We start from the raw sequence: 16,939 nt of genomic DNA on the forward strand, positions 1-16,939 counted from the left end.
TGATAGTGGCTTGGATAGAGTAAAGGCAGTGAAAGCTAACTCCTATCTATGTTTTACTTTTTTGTTGTATTGCATGGGCTAGAATGCATGCCACATTTTAAAATTGTGTATTCTAGTATGGCCTAGAATGCACACTGTATTTCATGGCCCCTTCATATCTTTTAGTATCCAGCTCAATTTTCTCATTAGACTTTTCTTTAGCCCCTGTTCATCATGCCCCGTAAGGAGCTCTCTTACTGCCTTTTGCACTTATACATTATATAGTACAGAAGGCAATTGCTTTCTATTTCTTTCATGTAGCTTGACTTTTATTTTTTTCTATGCTGTAGCAAGAGCCTTATTTTATACTTTTTAGCACATAGTAGGCATTTTGCTCAAAAAATCCTTTTTAGATGGCTAATGTGGCTAATTCTAGTGACACACAATTTACCTATATAAGAAACCTGCACATGTACCCCTGAACTTAAAGTAAAAAAAAAAAAGCCAGTAGTGCTAATTACACAAGTGAAGGGAGATGCTGTTAACACTGACATTTTTCTGTGATGGATTTATCTTTGAAACTCAAAAATAAACTCCAAGTTTGGGGTAGGGGGGAAGATTTATTCATAGTATTTACCTTGTCCTTTTGCATTGTCATTTTCTCACTGGTGGTATTTGAAAAAGAAACACTATTTGTGTAAGAGAAACAGTAATTTGTCTTTAAAAAGCTTATAGTCTGGCAAGAGAAGACGTGAATCTTCATAATTAGAATATTGAGGCATTGTGAAGTATAAATGATAAGAATAATATAAAAAAGGCAAGTGGAATTCACTTGTAGGAATGTTGCCTTCTGGCTGGGTGGTCTCTAAAAAGAGAGCGGTCTTTAGGTCTTGAAGGTGGAGTAGGTGGAAAGAATTGCATGGGCACTGCTGGACTTGCTAAACATTTGCAGGGGTAACAGAATAGATAAATTTGCATGGAGAAAGTTTGCATGGAACTTTGGGTTTATTCAGGGAATTAAAAAGAAATCCAGGGGAAAAATCCACCCTCTGCTCTCCTCCCTGACCCCTAGAGCTACCACTGAAATCTATGCCTTCCTCGTCACTCAACTGGACGACGCAACAATTTGCCAACTTCAGATCTCAGCCTAATCAGCTTTAATGTCACTACTTGTGAGAGGCCTTCTCTATTCACCCTCACTAAACTTCCCTGTTCCTTTGTTCACTTTCATCATGGCTTTTTAATTATGTCATTTACTTGATTGGAAGGGTTGGCATTGAAAAAGTGCTGTAGGGAGAGAGTGGATAGATTGGCTGGGGAAAACATAAGGACCAGAGAGGTCTTTTAAAAAGTAGTGATCTGAGTATGAAATGATACGAACTTGGCTTAGTGCTGTTGTGGCACTGGGAGTGAAAGAGAGAAGCATTAAGGTTTAAAAAATGTACTCTATGGGGTATAGACTGCATCATAGAATTGATAGAACTTATAGTTATGACTTCTGGTGTTTTATGGAACGAACAATTATATTTAAATACAGTTGGTCTTCTTTTCTGGAAGCTTTTACTAATCAGTATTTAGGAGCTTGTTTTGTGATTTGCTTTGCAAGGAAGACTTTCCCACCTAATGTGCTTCAACCACCACAAAGTAATGTGAAATTTTTAAATATTTGAATTTCACTTACCAATAGTTTACCAACTTTAGCTACAGGTAATGTTTTGAGATGTATTCCACACAAAAGAAAAAGATACCTGCCCCTTAAGGTTGCACAGTAGTAAAAGTTTTGTATCTTTCAAAAGGAATGAATGTTAGAGGAAATGATTCCACTTCTCTCACATAAACCATCAATAATTGTTTTTGTTTCTGTTTTTGTGACAGGTTTTCACCCTGTCACCCAGGCTGCAGTGTAGTGGTGTCATCTCAGCTCACTGCCACTACCACCTCTCAGGCTCAAGCAATACTCCCGCTTCAGCCTTCCAAGCAGTTGGGACTATGGGCGCATACCACCATGCCCTGCTAATTTTTGTATTTTTTGTAGAGAAAGGGTTTTTCCATGTTGCCCAGGCTGGTCTCAAACTTCTGAACTCAGGCAATCTGTCCACCTCAGCCTCCCAAAGTGCTGGGATTACAGGCGTGAGCCACAGTGTCTGGGTAGTATTTGTTAATAAACGAGCAAACCACCAAAAGTAGTTGATATAAAAGCAAAGGGTTTTTCCTGTTTTCTTTTCTTCTTTTTTGACACTTGGGCAGACTATGACTTCATGTATGTGTACTGAAAAATAGGCTGGCGTTTTTAAAAGGTAGTGAAAAAATACGAAGTTTTGGTTTTCGTTTTCCTAATCTGGCATGACATTTAAAAATGATTCTTGAAATGAAGTTTTGCTCTTCTTAACTGACTAGCATTTTTAAAGTATAGATTAATATTTTAAAAAACTGATACCTCTGCCAATAAATATAATTTCAGTGGGGGGCTCATCATAGTCTAACCTGTATTGAGATAAATGAGTAAGAGATGTTGCCCTTATTCTTCCCATATTTGCTATTCTATATTCTTCTCTAGAGTCTGTGATATTGGCACTGGTATTTTGTTAGTGTTTTTTTTTTCTTTTATTTTTACCCAGCATTCATTTTTTATTCACCTAGTAACAGCAAACCTTCATTTTCACTAATTTAATTCTTTTTGAGGAATCACTTCTCCCCAGCTGCCTTCAGTTTTGGTAGAATTGCCCATCCAGATGCCATCCCGTCTTCTCTGTAGGTCCATAGGATTCTGTCTCCCACCAGTCAGTCCTGAGCAACATCACGGAGAAAGGGCAGATGTTTAGGTGGATTGATCCTGGTGGCTGCTGTTACTCAAGAGTATCTTTGGCTCATTCTTTTTCCTTATTTTGATTCTGTGGACTACCCAGAATCTTTCTAGTAAATTTCCTTTCTGTTTCAGTTTATCAGAGGGGGCTTCTATTCCTTGCAACTAAGGAGCTCTCAGAGATAACTAATTATTATATTAAATAAACAGTAGGAACCATCCTTTCATATCAGAGTTCTATTTTAAATAACATTATTACATATCATATTTGTAGAAAAATTCAAAAATTGAGTATCAAAAGAGGTAAAAACAATAGTAATCCCACTATCTGTAACAATTGAAAAAATGTATTCTTTTTTCTATGTGTGTTATTAACACAGTTTAATTACGTCATATACATAACAGTATTTGATAATACTTAACCTTATAGCATGAACAAATTCCCATGTCAAATCTTAAAAATATGTTTTTAATGGCTTCATAATAGTCTATAAGGTAGATAGGCCACAATGTAAATATTTCTCCATTGTTAGATGTTTGTTTTGTTTTTAATTTGTTGTCTATTTTGAATAATATTGTGGTGAGCATCTTTTAATAATTCTTTAGTGGCACCTCTCCTTCTTTTCTTAGGGTAGAACCCTGGAAATGAATCACTGGGCCTAAGGTTGTGAGCATACCTAAGGCCCAAGGAAGCTTTATAAAACTAAACTCTCAGCAACAGGAGTCTTTTATCTTACTTGAGTACTGTTGTTTTTCAGAGGTGACATTTTAGTGGACAAAAATTATATCTCCTTTTTAAAAATGTGTTTTTTGATATATACGTATTGATTTAAGTTGTTTGTAAAATATCTACTCATACCTGCAAAGAATGTTTTAATTAAATAATTGAATTTAAAACCTCACTTAGTTTAAAGAACTAAACCCCTCAATGATAGACTGGACAAGGGAAATATGGCACATATACACCATGGAATACCATGCAGCCATAAAAAATGTTGAGTTCATGTCCTTTGTAGGGACGTGGATGTATCTGGAAACCATCATTCTCAGCAGATTGACACAAGAACAGAAAATCAAATACCAAATGTTCTCTACTCATAGACGGGTGTTGAACAATGAGAGCACAGGGACACAAGGAGGGGAGCATCACACACTGGGATCTGTTGCGGGGGCCAAGGGAGGGACAGCAGCGGTGGGCGGGGAGGTTGGGAAGGAATAACATGGGGAGAAATGCCAGTTGTAGGTGACATGGGGATGGAGGCAGCAAACCACATTGCCATGTGTGTACTTATGCAACAATCCTGCATCATCTGCACATGTACCCCAGAACCTAAAGCACAATAAAAAAGAAGAACTAAAAAGATTTAAATATGAATGATTTTCTCTTTTTAATCTAGTTGTGTGTTTAGTGATTTAAAGCTAAACCAACGTCTCGAAAGCACTCATGAACTCAGTCTTTAAAATTAAAATTAAAACTCAGTCTAAAAAATTAACAATTTTTTGTGGAACTTAAAATTATATTTGTGTACATCCCTTTTCCAGATTTATAGGTGGGCAATTTTTATGTTGTGGATTATAACATATTCTTTAGTTAAATTGTAGGGACAACAGTATTTTCCTAAAGGGCCGCAGCCTGGAGGATAAATTCCATTTTCTGATACTTTTCCACCTGGAAAGAGGAAGTGAAGGGCAGCTCTAGTTACCCCAGGTTCTCTGTTGCGCTCTCATTTCCTAGCAGGTTGTGTAGAAGGACTTTTTCTGGTTTTCCTAATCATTTTATTAGCATACTCTTGCTGAGTAAGCTAAGCATCAAGATATGATTATGGCAAACACTGAGTTTATCCGAATGTTCATTTATACTGAATAGTTCTGTCAGTGCTCTCTCTTACTACACACAGGGGAAGTCCACTGGAGAGGGAGCTTTGGTGGAAGATTTGGTGATGGCTTTGTTCATCTCAAATGCCAACTGGCCTTGCTGGGAATGGGTTACTGCTTTCTTTTCCTAGAGTTCTCACATCTCTACTTATTGCAGGCTAATTATGTCTTGACTCTAAATGTAGTTTTCCCCTCTTGATTTTCATTATTTAAATAGTTTTTAAAAATCACTTGGAGTTTGAAGCATAGTATAGTTGAACAGGTGTGTGTGTGTGTGTGTGTGTGTGTGTGTGTGTGTGTGGGAGTGTTTTTTTGGAATTTGAAGGGTTAAGCAAGTTTGTTTTTTAATTATTATTGGTTTTATTTATCAATGCCAACTATAAGAAGTTAGAATCCTAGGATTCATTTCTTAAATTCTATAAAAATCCTCTGACAATGTTTTCCAGTACCTGCCCTTCAGGTGAGGTTTAGTAAATTGAGATTCACCTCCAGATTCTTTAGCAAAACTATTTTAAATAAAAAATACTTGCTTAATGTATTTGTCATCTGCTACAGTCTGTAACTTCCGAACAAAATCTGCTGGTTTTGGAACTGAAGTTGTATACTATGGCATTTTGTGATTTGCTTAGTAATTAAATCTCTCGACCTCTGGAAGAGAAGTGATTTTGTTTTCAGTTGTTTAGAGCAGATGTCTTTTATCTGGGAGAGAAGAATCCAGACCTAATCATAATTAGAAGAAGGAGGGTTTTTTGTTTATTTGTTTTTAAAGGAGTGCTACATAATGTTAAATTGTGTCCACTGGGAAAGGGACGTATAGCTGCAGCACAGTCACCCTGGGAGGGATGGGTTATCTAAGGAACTTTAAAGGACCAGCTTTCTGTTTAATATGTATGGTGAATATTAACCTGTCTCCCTTACCGTTAGCTTTATTTTCTAAAGCTTTTTAAAAGAATATGGATAATTTTCTGAAGAAAATGTCTTTTTTATTGTAGAAGGCATAGATGTGAAGCCAAGAAGCAAATTGAGAGTTCTTAGGTTTCAGTATTAGAAAATGTGCAGCAACCATTCTCTGTTATTAACACTGATTTTCCCATATGAGAATATTGCATTGAATAAGGTAGTTATGACTCAAATTTTAGGCATAAAATTTAGAGTGCTTTTTTCATTTTTATGTGATTTTGCAAATTAATTTTTGCACAGTACTTATTTACTATCAAAACATGAACTCTACAAAATATATTACATTTCCTATAAAGGAAAAATGAAGGTTTCCAAAGCAGTTAGAAGATAGTAGTTTCTTGTTGTAATCTAAATAAAACTATTGATTTACCTCCTTTCCAGTTGACCTAGGTTATGTAAAGTAAAGCCTTTAAATAAGGCTTTTAAACCCTGAAATAAGACTTTTAGGGATATATTGGCATATTCAATTTTAATTAATAGTAATTTTAATTTATTTTAAATTTTAATTAATACTAAATAATAATTGAGCAGAGACTTGCATTTGAATGTTTGTTTTATCCCTGGCCTCATAATAGACAATTTGGAGCCACCCTCATAAGTGTCATATTTACTTGGATATATTGCCTTTACTTCCATCTCACTTGACATGATTTTGATTTTCTCAGCCCTGTCAATGTTTCTGGGATCTGTTGTCACTTAGACTGAAAACTCAGAATTTAGTCCTAATTTTACCCTCACTTTTATCCCCTATGTTCAATCTGTCATCATGTCTATGGGTTCTTCCTTTGAAATATTTCTGATTGATATTTCCTTTTCATGTCACTAAAATCCATCTTCTGCAAACAGCGCTGGGTTCGTTGACTAATCAGCTTCTCACTGGTTTCCCCGCCTGTTTGCTTCCTATAATAATTAGCCCTCCATAAACTCTCAGATTACATTTCCTCAGACTTCCCCTTCCTATTTTTTTGCCTCTCTTCTCAAGACCCTGGAACGGCTCCCACTCTTGGTCAGGTTCCAACAGGATTACTTCAAGTTCTGTGCCCAAGCTGCTTGAATTCTCATCTCCTGTCTCTTTTATCTTACACTGTCCAGTCTCTGGCTTGTGGGTGGTGGGCTCTGCAATTTTTTTCTAAGGGGGTTGTTTGGAAGTTGTCATTACTTTTTAATGCAGAAACAGTTATGTAAAAGCTACAGTTGAGTTCTTAAACTAGAACTCAAAGGCCTGTATAACGTAATGTGTCTGACTTCTGAGCTCTGGAAACCAGAAGCCATGGGAATAGGTGGAGGCAGGGGAAAGATGGATGTTTTCTTTTTTTCTAAGTACACTAGAAAAGGATGGATGGTTTCTTTTTTTCTAAGTACACCAGACTAGGCAGAACTTCTAGTGGTTCTTAATGTTTAAAGTTGGTCTTCAGCATTTGTTTTCTATTCACTGTCTTCCAAATCCTGATGTTCCTCTCTCTAGGCTCTTAGGCATAAATAGTTACCCTAGACTAAATAATGCATTAATTAATTCAGTAGTTATAATGTTTGCCTACTGAAATAACCATAGCTACTTTTTACTGAATACTTTCACCCACAATATTTCAATTCTACAACAACCTTGCATGGTACATTAAAATTACTTACATTTAATAGATAAATAAATTGAGGCTGGGTGAAGTTTAAATATATACAGCTATTGATTTATGTGCTGACTTACAAATAACCTTTATATATTTGAAAATCCTTAGGAAAAGTTTGTATCATATGAGAATTTCTTAAAGGAATATGTAGAAAACCTCCATTCCTTCCCCACGTCATCTCCTCCCCTGATGCACAAGCACCTCTGGGGCACTGTTCTCCTTTTGAAGACTATACAGCTTCAGGGTAGAAGAGAAGAAGCAAAAGAGATCTAAAAAGTTTCTGAGACTTGTCAACCTCTCCATCCGCAAGCCTATCTCCAGAAAACCCACTACTCCCTGGAATGGATGTCTTCATACCACCGGAATGCACAGTGATTCCTGTTAGAGATTTGGGTCAAAAAGTATCTTTGTGCTAAAGTGTAATGAAAGAACCCTTGGAAGGATTAAGGAATTCTTGGTTATTAACACATCACCGTCAGCTAGTTCAATGATGTCGTCCTCTTAGCTACCTCCAGGGCCTTTCTGATTGCATAGAGTTGAAACGGAAGTGGGGACACGTCCATGGTTTAGATCTGTACTGCCCTGTCCAGTATATGGCTGGGGAGCACTTGAGATGTGGTTAGTTTTAACCGAAATGTGCTTTAAGTGTAAAATTCACACTGGATTTAAAAGCCTTAGCATTTAAAACAAGAAAAAACCCATTAGTAACTGTTTATATTAATGTTGAAACAATAAGTTTGGATATATTGAGTTAAATAAAATGTTATTAAAATTTTCGTCTGTTTTATGTTTTTAAAATGCGATTACTAGAAAATTTTAAATTTCACCCATGTGTTGTGTTATATTTCAACTGGACAGCGCTGGTTCAGACTAATTCTCCACCTGTCCTGTGTATTCCAGCTTTTGTTTGGCCTGGTAGCCATGCCCCATTCTATGTCTCCTCTCTTTCTACATCTTCATCATCTTTACTGGCTACTTTCTCTCAGTTTTCATTCATTCAGGAAATATTTCCTGTTTCTTAGTTCTGTGCAAGTATTAGGAACATGCAGAATCTCTTCCATCCTAAAAACAAAACAAACCATAAAAGCAAAGAATGGCAAAGCAAACACACCCAACTCTGTCTCAATCCAGTGTGCCCTGTCCACATGCCTCCTTCTCTTTGCTATCTAGCCTTTTGAGGAAGAGCTTGAATTCTTTACCCTACTTTTACCACTCCTTGCTAACTCTTTTGGCCACCAATTTCCCCCACTTCTCAGTCTTTTCCTGCAGCATTTGACACTGTCCTTGGAGTCTGTTCTTCCTTGACTTTGAAGTTCTCTCTCTCTCTCTCATTTTTCTCTCTCTTGCCTTAACTTTGTTTTTAAGGGTATAACCGACTCATCAGCTTTGTAACACTGGGTGGATGTAACCTCCTGGAGCCTCAGAATCTTCTTTGTCACCCTGGGGCTTGCATTCATCAGTGGGCACTGTGGCAGCCCATCCCCTCTATGGCTGGTGCTTGGTTTCTCTCTTTCTTTTTTTCTATTTTTTAGTTTTGAGATAGAATCTTTGCTCTGTTGCTCAGGCTGGAGTGCAGTGGCACAATCTCGTATCCTTGCAACTTCTGCCTTCTGGGTTCAAGTGATGTTCTTGCCCCAGTCTCCAAATCGCTGGGATTACAGGTGCATGCAACCACGCCCAGCTAATTTTTGTATTTTTAATAGAGGCAGGGTTTCACCATGTTGGCCAGGCTGGTCTTGAACTCCTGACCTCAGATAATCCACCCACCTCGGCCTCCCAAAGTGCTGGAATAACAGGTGTGAGCCACCATGCCCAGCTGGTGCTTGGTTTCTTTTGCACGATTCTCATTATCTTCACTGGTTTCTAGGGAAACGCTACGTTTTCTTTTTTTTTTTTTTTTCTCTCCCCCTCTCAATACTCTTCCTTGGTAGCTTTTTCATATCCATGCTCCCAATTAGAATGTTCTTCATGCATTTCTTTTTTTCTTCTCATTCTTTTTTTTTCCTGCTTATATTATTTTAATGACATCATCAATATAAGGTAGTTTTAAATATATTTTTAAAATTTATTTATTTTACTTTAGGTGCATACTATATCTGGCATTTCTCCCAAATATCAATCACCTCTGCCACCAAGTGTTTTCTATCTTCTTCAGCCAATCTTTTGCTTCACAGATCTTTCTCAATTTCTTCATCTGAAAACAGAAATAATGATGTTATCTCTCAGATTTAATTCACAATATTCTTAGGTTTCACTCGAGATACCTGAGTAAAAGTGCTTTGGAAAAGAATAAGCACTTTATAAATACATTGTTATCACTTTTGGATGGCCCTGCAACATTTATTGTCCCAACAACATATTTGTCAAGATAAATTATACATTTATATAAGGTGCCATTGATACCAGCTTGAATTCTCTCATATATGAATATTTGCTCCTGTCCCCTAAAATTCCAAGTTCCCAGGTGGGAAGGGCTATGTTAGGAAAAGAAAATAAAGAAATTGAAAAAAAAAGATCTTACTCTTTTTACTTTTTAGCATACACTGCAGCTTTATGGTAGACATGTAGTAGTAGATGCTTCATACATTTTTGCAGGTGCAATTAAACTAGCAGATTCACACATTTCTAGCTCTTTTTGCTTTTTCACTGAAAATATATTATGTATGATGTATTCAGTTTTTGGCCCTTAATTGCATGTCTTTTCTTGTTAGAATGCAGGCTTCTTTGAACTAGGGACTTTGACTTTTGCTCTCTTTGTATCCTTAATGCTTTTAATGTAGGAGGAGCACAGTATTTTTTTTTTTAAATACTTTAAGTTCTGGGGTGCATATCCAGAACGTGCAGGTTTGTTACATAGGTATATACACGAGCCATAGTGATTTGCTGCACCCATCAACCTGTCATCTACACTAGGCATTTCTCTTAATGCTATCCTTCCCCTATCCCCCTACCCCTGACAGGAACAGGGAATGGCTCTTGTCAGCGTTATGGGGCTAAAGCTTGGGCTCTGAGATATCTGAGGTCCTCACTGCCTGCGAGGCTCTTTTGTTTCTGTTAGGGGCTATGCTTTGAAATAATGAAGATGCTGAGGTAGAAGGGCTAATGGGAATTACGAGTATTAAAACCAGTTCTTGATATAATTAAGGTAGAATGTAGCCATATAATATTAATAATAGCTAAACTTGACCAAGTACTTACTATATGCCAGACACTGTTTTAGATGTTTTATCTGTACTGATTTATTTAGTTCTCTTCAAAATACAGTGAGGTAGATGTTATTATGTTCTTCCTGGATAGGTGGGGAAACAGAGGGACAGAGAGTTAAAATAAATTGTCTAAGATCATAGAGTGATCGAAAGTAAAGACATGACCGAAATCCAGAAACGGCTTCAGAGCTTACTCTCTTAGCTGCTATGCTAACTTATCTCTGCTTAAATACAGATAATTTTAAAACAGCAATGTGGGTGTAGATACAAGTTATTTCACATTTTTCTAGAACAGAGTAATTGTCAGTAGTTCTTCTGTTGTGGTTTTAAATCGTAAGGGTTGTGGCCTATTTCTTTCAGGGAAGTAGTCTAGTTATATACAACCTGCATTTTTTATGCAGCTACAATGTGTTGGGAGTTAATTATTTATAGTTCTTGCTGAAGCTGATGTACTGCTTGAGTCACTGAATTTATAAAGAAATAATGGCCTGTTAAAAGTCACTAAAGTGAAATTTCATGAAAACTATCAGAAGTTGACCTGTATTTTAAGCTTCATAGATTAGAGATTTTCTAATAATTATGGATTCTTTTGTGGTATCAGAATTAGCATAAACCACATACAGAAAATAAGTGTGAATTTTATGAAGAGAGACACAGGATTTAAAACCACTGAGCTGAGTAAATCAGCTTATCTGTTCATTTTTATTTCTATCCTTTTCACAAAGGATTTCTTGTCCAAGTTATTTTCATTCAAAAGGTAGTACTAAAAGTATGAGATCCACTTTATGGCAGAAATTACTTGAATAAATACATTTGCAAGTGCTGTAAACCTAGCAGAGAAGTATGTCGTCTTCACCCAAAGTGTCTGTGAACTGAATGGGAGGATGGGAGAAATAAGGAAACACTGCATTCCCTTGCCCTTCTCTCAGACTCAGTAGCCAAGGTTGTTAGCTGCCATGTAAATACTGCACCCAAAGTTACTTGGTTTTTTAAATGGAAACTCATGCTGACTTCCCAGGACCCAATAGGGTTTGCCTTGAAATTAAACGTTATAATGAAGATGGTGGCAGGTACTAAGAGTGCAGAATAAATGTTAAATCCATAAATGCATGAGAGGATTATGTAGATCTGAAAGGGATGGTATAGAAGAAAATCAGATCAATTCTATGTAAAGCTGGTGAGATCCGAGTGAGGTAATGTAAACCCAGTGCAAACAGGTAAAGCACTGGCAGAGAGAACCTCAGTTGTACTGTGTTAAAGTACTGAAGGTCCTGGAGTCTCTGTCTATATCTGGAAGTATTTTAGAACTAGACTCAGTGGGCCAACAAGGGGCTAAGTTCCAACAGGGAAGGCCCTGTTCCTTTGGGTGGAGGCCAAGTGGGAGCCAAAGGAAATAGCTTATCGTGATCCAGATGGCTCAAATAATGTGGATCAGCCAAAAAGTCAGGATGGCAAGGGGCAGGCTCAGGAAATACAAGTTATGTCAAGAAGTATCTAGGAGAAAGATGCTCACTTTTCCTGTGTCTGTTCATTTATCAAATATTTATCGACATGTACTGTGTAGCAGCAGGCACTGTTGTAGACACTGGGGGTAAAGTAGCCAACAAAACAGATGACAGTCCCTGCCTTTGTGAAATGTACATTCTTGTCAGGAGAAATAGACAATAACCAAATAAATAAGTAAATTGTATGGTACATTAGATCACAAAAATTGCTATAGAGAAAAATAAAGCAAGAAAGGAGGGATGGGGAATGCTGGGGTACTGCAGTTTTAAATGTGATGGCCACTGCATTTAAGTGAAGAGGTGACATTTGAGCAAGCTCCTGAAAAGAGTTCAGTGAGTTACATTCTTATGCTGAGAAAACTGAGTGAGTGAACTTGTAAACTCAATGGTTTACTTCAACTGTATTTAGCATGTGTCTCGCTGTTTTAAAATTTCATTGCAGAAGCAAATAAATGTGTGTGAGGGGGGATGGAAAAGAAGAAGAGGATACCATGTTTGAACTTGGGGTGTTTGGGAAAGGATAGACCTAAAAGGGATCCCTTCTTTCTTGATTGCTAGTAGAAAGCTGTGCCAAGTGAAATAGAGGGTCACAGGCATGTGACAGCCTTTGCCATCGTGTGACTTTATAGAAGCTGTTTCTGACATCATCAGTTGACTGTAGAATAATAGATTTTATTTTGACAGCAGAATATTATTACATGGTCAGGCTTTAATAAACACTCCTTACAGCTTTGTGTCTGGAAAGATTAAATCTAATTCTTCATGTTATAGCACTAATGTTTTATGTTTATCTGTCTCTTGCAGCTTTGTAGGCAGCCAACCTCAGAGAGGCAGACGGGATGGCTAGTTCAGCCCGGGAGCACCTGCTTTTTGTGCGGCGTCGAAATCCCCAGATGCGGTACACACTGAGCCCAGAGAACCTCCAGAGCCTCGCCGCCCAGAGCTCGATGCCAGAGAACATGACCCTGCAACGGGCCAACAGCGACACCGACCTGGTGACTTTCGAGAGCCGCTCCAGCTTAACTGCCAGCATGTACGAGTACACACTGGGGCAAGCCCAGAACCTCATTATCTTCTGGGACATTAAAGAGGAGGTGGACCCCAGTGATTGGATTGGACTTTATCATATAGGTAAGTCAAATGGAATGGACTTGCTTGTGACTCAAAGCATACAAGTTTTTACTCTGACATTTTTACCATTCTGTATTTTCTCCTGGAAAAAAATTGACACACACATACACACACAGCAGATTCTGGGAATTTTCTTTCTCCTTTGGGAGGAGGAAATTCAGAAGTACCTTTGCTTATATGAAGTTTGTGGTTACAGCTCTACCTAATTAAATGCCAGAACTTTCAGAACCTGCAGGTGTTACAGTATTTTCTATTGGTGCAAAAGTAATTGCACCAATAAAACATCACATTTCCCTGGATCAGCAGTTCTATTTTAGAAAGAGATATCTACTAACATTTACTGACATTTTTAACCTGATGAAAGAGACGTCTAGATTTAGGTGACATATTTTAAAAGCTCTGTATTTTCTAAAATTTGAGTTTTGATAAGAACTACTTGCAATCTAAGATGTCTTTTTATTTTTAAATTTCATGAATCTGTCCCAGATCAATTAGGGAAAGGAAGTGTCTTGTTTTCCTGACAAATGACTTAGAAATAATTGTTATTTGTTTTAATAAAAACAGTCCAGCTCTGTTTAGCTGATTTATGTTTGCTGTTCTTAGGTGAGTGAGTGATGAATGAAACATCCCAGAAAGTATGAAGTCTGCCACATTGGAAAGCAAAAAATGAATTTACCAATTAAACAGAAAGAAAATTGAAATCCAACCCAATAATAAAATCTAATATTCTCCAAAGTTGGAGAACTTTTTCACTGAATGAAGAAAATTCTCTCCAAAGTTTAGCATCAGCTATTAGGAAGACATTGTTGCTTTCAATGTAAGTTGTAAGCCAAGCATCCCCTCTTTTTTTTTAATGAATAAATTAGAGGGAAAAAAAGACCCATCTGTTTATGGCAGTGCTTCTTAGCCAGGGAAGATTTTGCCCCCTAGAGGCATTTGGCAAAGTCTGGAGACATTTTTGGTTGTCACAACTGGGTTGGAGGGATATGAGGCCAGGATGCTGTAAAACATCCAGCAATGTACAGGACAGCCTCCCTCCACAAAGAATGATCTAGCCCCAAATGCTGATAACACAACTGTTGAGAAGCCCTGTTTGAGGCAAAACAATACTCTTGCTGAAATTTTGTTAGAATGTTAAACCCACTGAAATTTATTTTTCTCTAGGATTAAGAATTTTATATTGATGAAATAAAAAACATTTGGTTTGTATTCACTTATGTAACTCTTAATGGTTAGTGATGCTGGAAAACAAAAAAATCTAAAATGGGCAAAACTTTAATGAATTATTATCTCTCTTTTTTTTCTTATGATAACTAAAGAGGGGTAAAAGTCTTCACAACGGTTTCCCTAGGTGTGTTTAAAAATACAGTCAAATTGAGGAAGATACATAATTTAAAAATTACATTTGTATCATTATGTTCACAAAAAAAAACTTACAGTTTTGATGGGACTCTAGTAACTTTTGATTTGAATACAGTTTCACTCTTTGGACTTCGTATAACTTCTCTTTAGACTTTTCTCATTTTTTCCCCCACTTTAGATTTTATTTTATCTTAATATAAGACAATATAAGACTATAAATAGCAAATTGTTTTTTTAAAAAATCCTTTTATGATATTTATTTGGGAAATAATCAATTTTACTTTCTCATATAAGATGATTTATTTTGTATGAATCACTTAACCTGTAAGATGCTAGAATCACTTAAAAAATTGACTACTTTAATCGTATTAGTTTATGCTTTTTTTCCCTCCTGTCTTTCAGTTTCTACTCCCACCCCATACACACACTTGTTATATTCTCCATCTAAATTTAATCAGGAAGGAACTAAGGGATTGCAACCACAATGAATCTTATCTCCAAGTGACCAAAACCATAAAATCTTGATGTTGTTATATTTTGCTTCCTAGAGGAAGAGATATAGGTCAGAGTTCTAAGTCTGGAATTAATCCAAGGCTATAACTAGGGAAGCAGAATTAGGAAGTAAATCCCTTTCGAAAAGTTATAACTCTTCTTCTGTTTATTTCAAGAAGCTTCTGTCTTTCTTGTCTAAATCATCATTGTGTCTTTGTTTCCCTGTATGTTATGCATATTTTCCCCCCTCCTTTGGCTGCTTTCAAGATTTTCCTCTTTATCTTCATTTCCAGTAGTTTGTCTATGATATACCTAGATGTGATTTTCTTTTTGTTTATTCTCGTTAATAGTCCCTGAGCTTCATAAGTTAATGCTTTTGATGAAATTTGGACAAATGTTGGCCATTATTTCTTCAAATGTTTTTTTCTAGTCTTATTTTCTTCTTCTTTTTCTGAGATGCCAGTTATGTGTGTTAGAATCATTTCATGTTGTTCTACAAGGCCCCGAGGCTCTGGTCCATTTCCCTTCAACATATTTACTCTTTAATATTCAAATTTGATAATTTCTATTTATCTATCTTCAAGTTCATTAACTTTGTCCTTTTTTTTCTTGTCTTCATCTGTTGTGAATCCCATCCAATGGATTTTTAAACTTTAAGTTATTTGACTTTTCATTTCTAGAATATGCATTTCTCTTTTTCTAGTTTTCATTTCTCTTATCAGATTCCATGTGTGTTAACTCATTCATATCATATTTTTGTTCAGTTCCTCAAACCGAATTGAATATAGGTGCGTTAAAGTTTCTGTCTTCCAATTTCAACATTTAGGACATCTCAGGATAAGTTTCTATTGACTATTTTTTTTAAATTGACCATGGTTCTTATTTTTTTGGTTTCTTTGTATATCTAGCAAATTTTGATTTTACACTGGATATTGAGGATTCTATGTTGTAGAAATTCTCTGTGGAATAACAGTGTTGGTTTTTTTTTCTTTTTTTTTTATTGTATTTTAGGTTTTGGGGTACATGTGATGAACATGCAAGATTGTTGCATAGGTACACACATGGCAGTGTGCTTTGCTGCCTTCCATCCCCTCACCTGTATCTGTCATTTCTCCCCATGATATCTCTTCCCACCTCCCCACCCCCCCGCCCCTCCCCCATTTCCCCCAAATGGACCCCAGTGTGTAGTGCTCCCCTCCCTGTGTCCATGTGTTCTCATTGTTCAACACCCACCTATGAGCGAGAATATATGGTGTTTGATTTTCTGCTCTTGTGTCAGTTTGCTGAGAATGATGGTTTCCAGGTTCATCCATGTCCCTATAAAGGACGTGAACTCATCGTTTTTGATGGCTGCATAATACTCCATGGTGTATATGTACCACATTTTCCCTATCCAGTCTATCATCGTTGGGCATTTGGGTTGGTTCCAGGTCTTTGCTATTGTAAACAGTGCTGCAATGAACATTCGTGTGCACGTGTCCTTGTAGTAGAATGATTTATAATCCTTTGGATATATACCCAGTAATGGGATTGCTGGGTCAAATGGGATTTCTATTTTTAGGTCCTTTAGGAATTGCCACACTGTCTTCCACAATGGTTGAATTAATTTACATTCCCACCAACAGTGTAAAAGTGTTCCTATTTCTCCACATCCTCTCCAGCATCTGTTGTTTCCCGATTTTTTAATGATCGCCATTCTAACTGGTGTGAGATGGTATCTCAATGTGGTTTTGATTTGCATTTCTCTGATGACCAGTGATGATTAGCATTTTTTCATATGTTTGTTGGCCTCCTGTATGTCTTCTTTTGTAAAGTATCTGTTCATATCCTTCGCCCATTTTTGAATGGGCTTGTTTGTTTTTTTCTTGTAGATCTGCTTTAGTTCTTTGTAAATTCTGGATATCAGCCCCTTGTCAGATGGGTAGGCTGCAAAAATTTTTTCCCATTCTGTTGGTTGCCGATTCACTCTACTGACTGTTTCTTTTGCCGTGCAGAAGCTGT

At 36.8% G+C, this 16,939-nt stretch overlaps 1 protein-coding gene across 3 annotated transcripts in view; it reads left to right on the top strand.

The window, feature by feature from the left end:
• HECW2 (HECT, C2 and WW domain containing E3 ubiquitin protein ligase 2) overlaps nucleotides 1-16,939 on the top strand; it is a 398,266-nt gene that overhangs the window by 154,359 nt on the left and 226,968 nt on the right. For all 3 annotated transcript variants that reach the window (XM_074399331.1, XM_074399332.1, XM_010336479.2), the window contains exon 2: nucleotides 12,758-13,084. In XM_074399331.1, coding sequence (XP_074255432.1) covers nucleotides 12,793-13,084 — 292 coding nt within the window. In that variant the 5' untranslated portion in view covers nucleotides 12,758-12,792. The remainder of the gene's footprint in view (nucleotides 1-12,757; nucleotides 13,085-16,939) is intronic.

Source organism: Saimiri boliviensis, chromosome 5 (genome assembly GCF_048565385.1).
Source record: "Saimiri boliviensis isolate mSaiBol1 chromosome 5, mSaiBol1.pri, whole genome shotgun sequence".
NCBI classification, from domain to species: Eukaryota; Metazoa; Chordata; class Mammalia; order Primates; family Cebidae; genus Saimiri; species Saimiri boliviensis.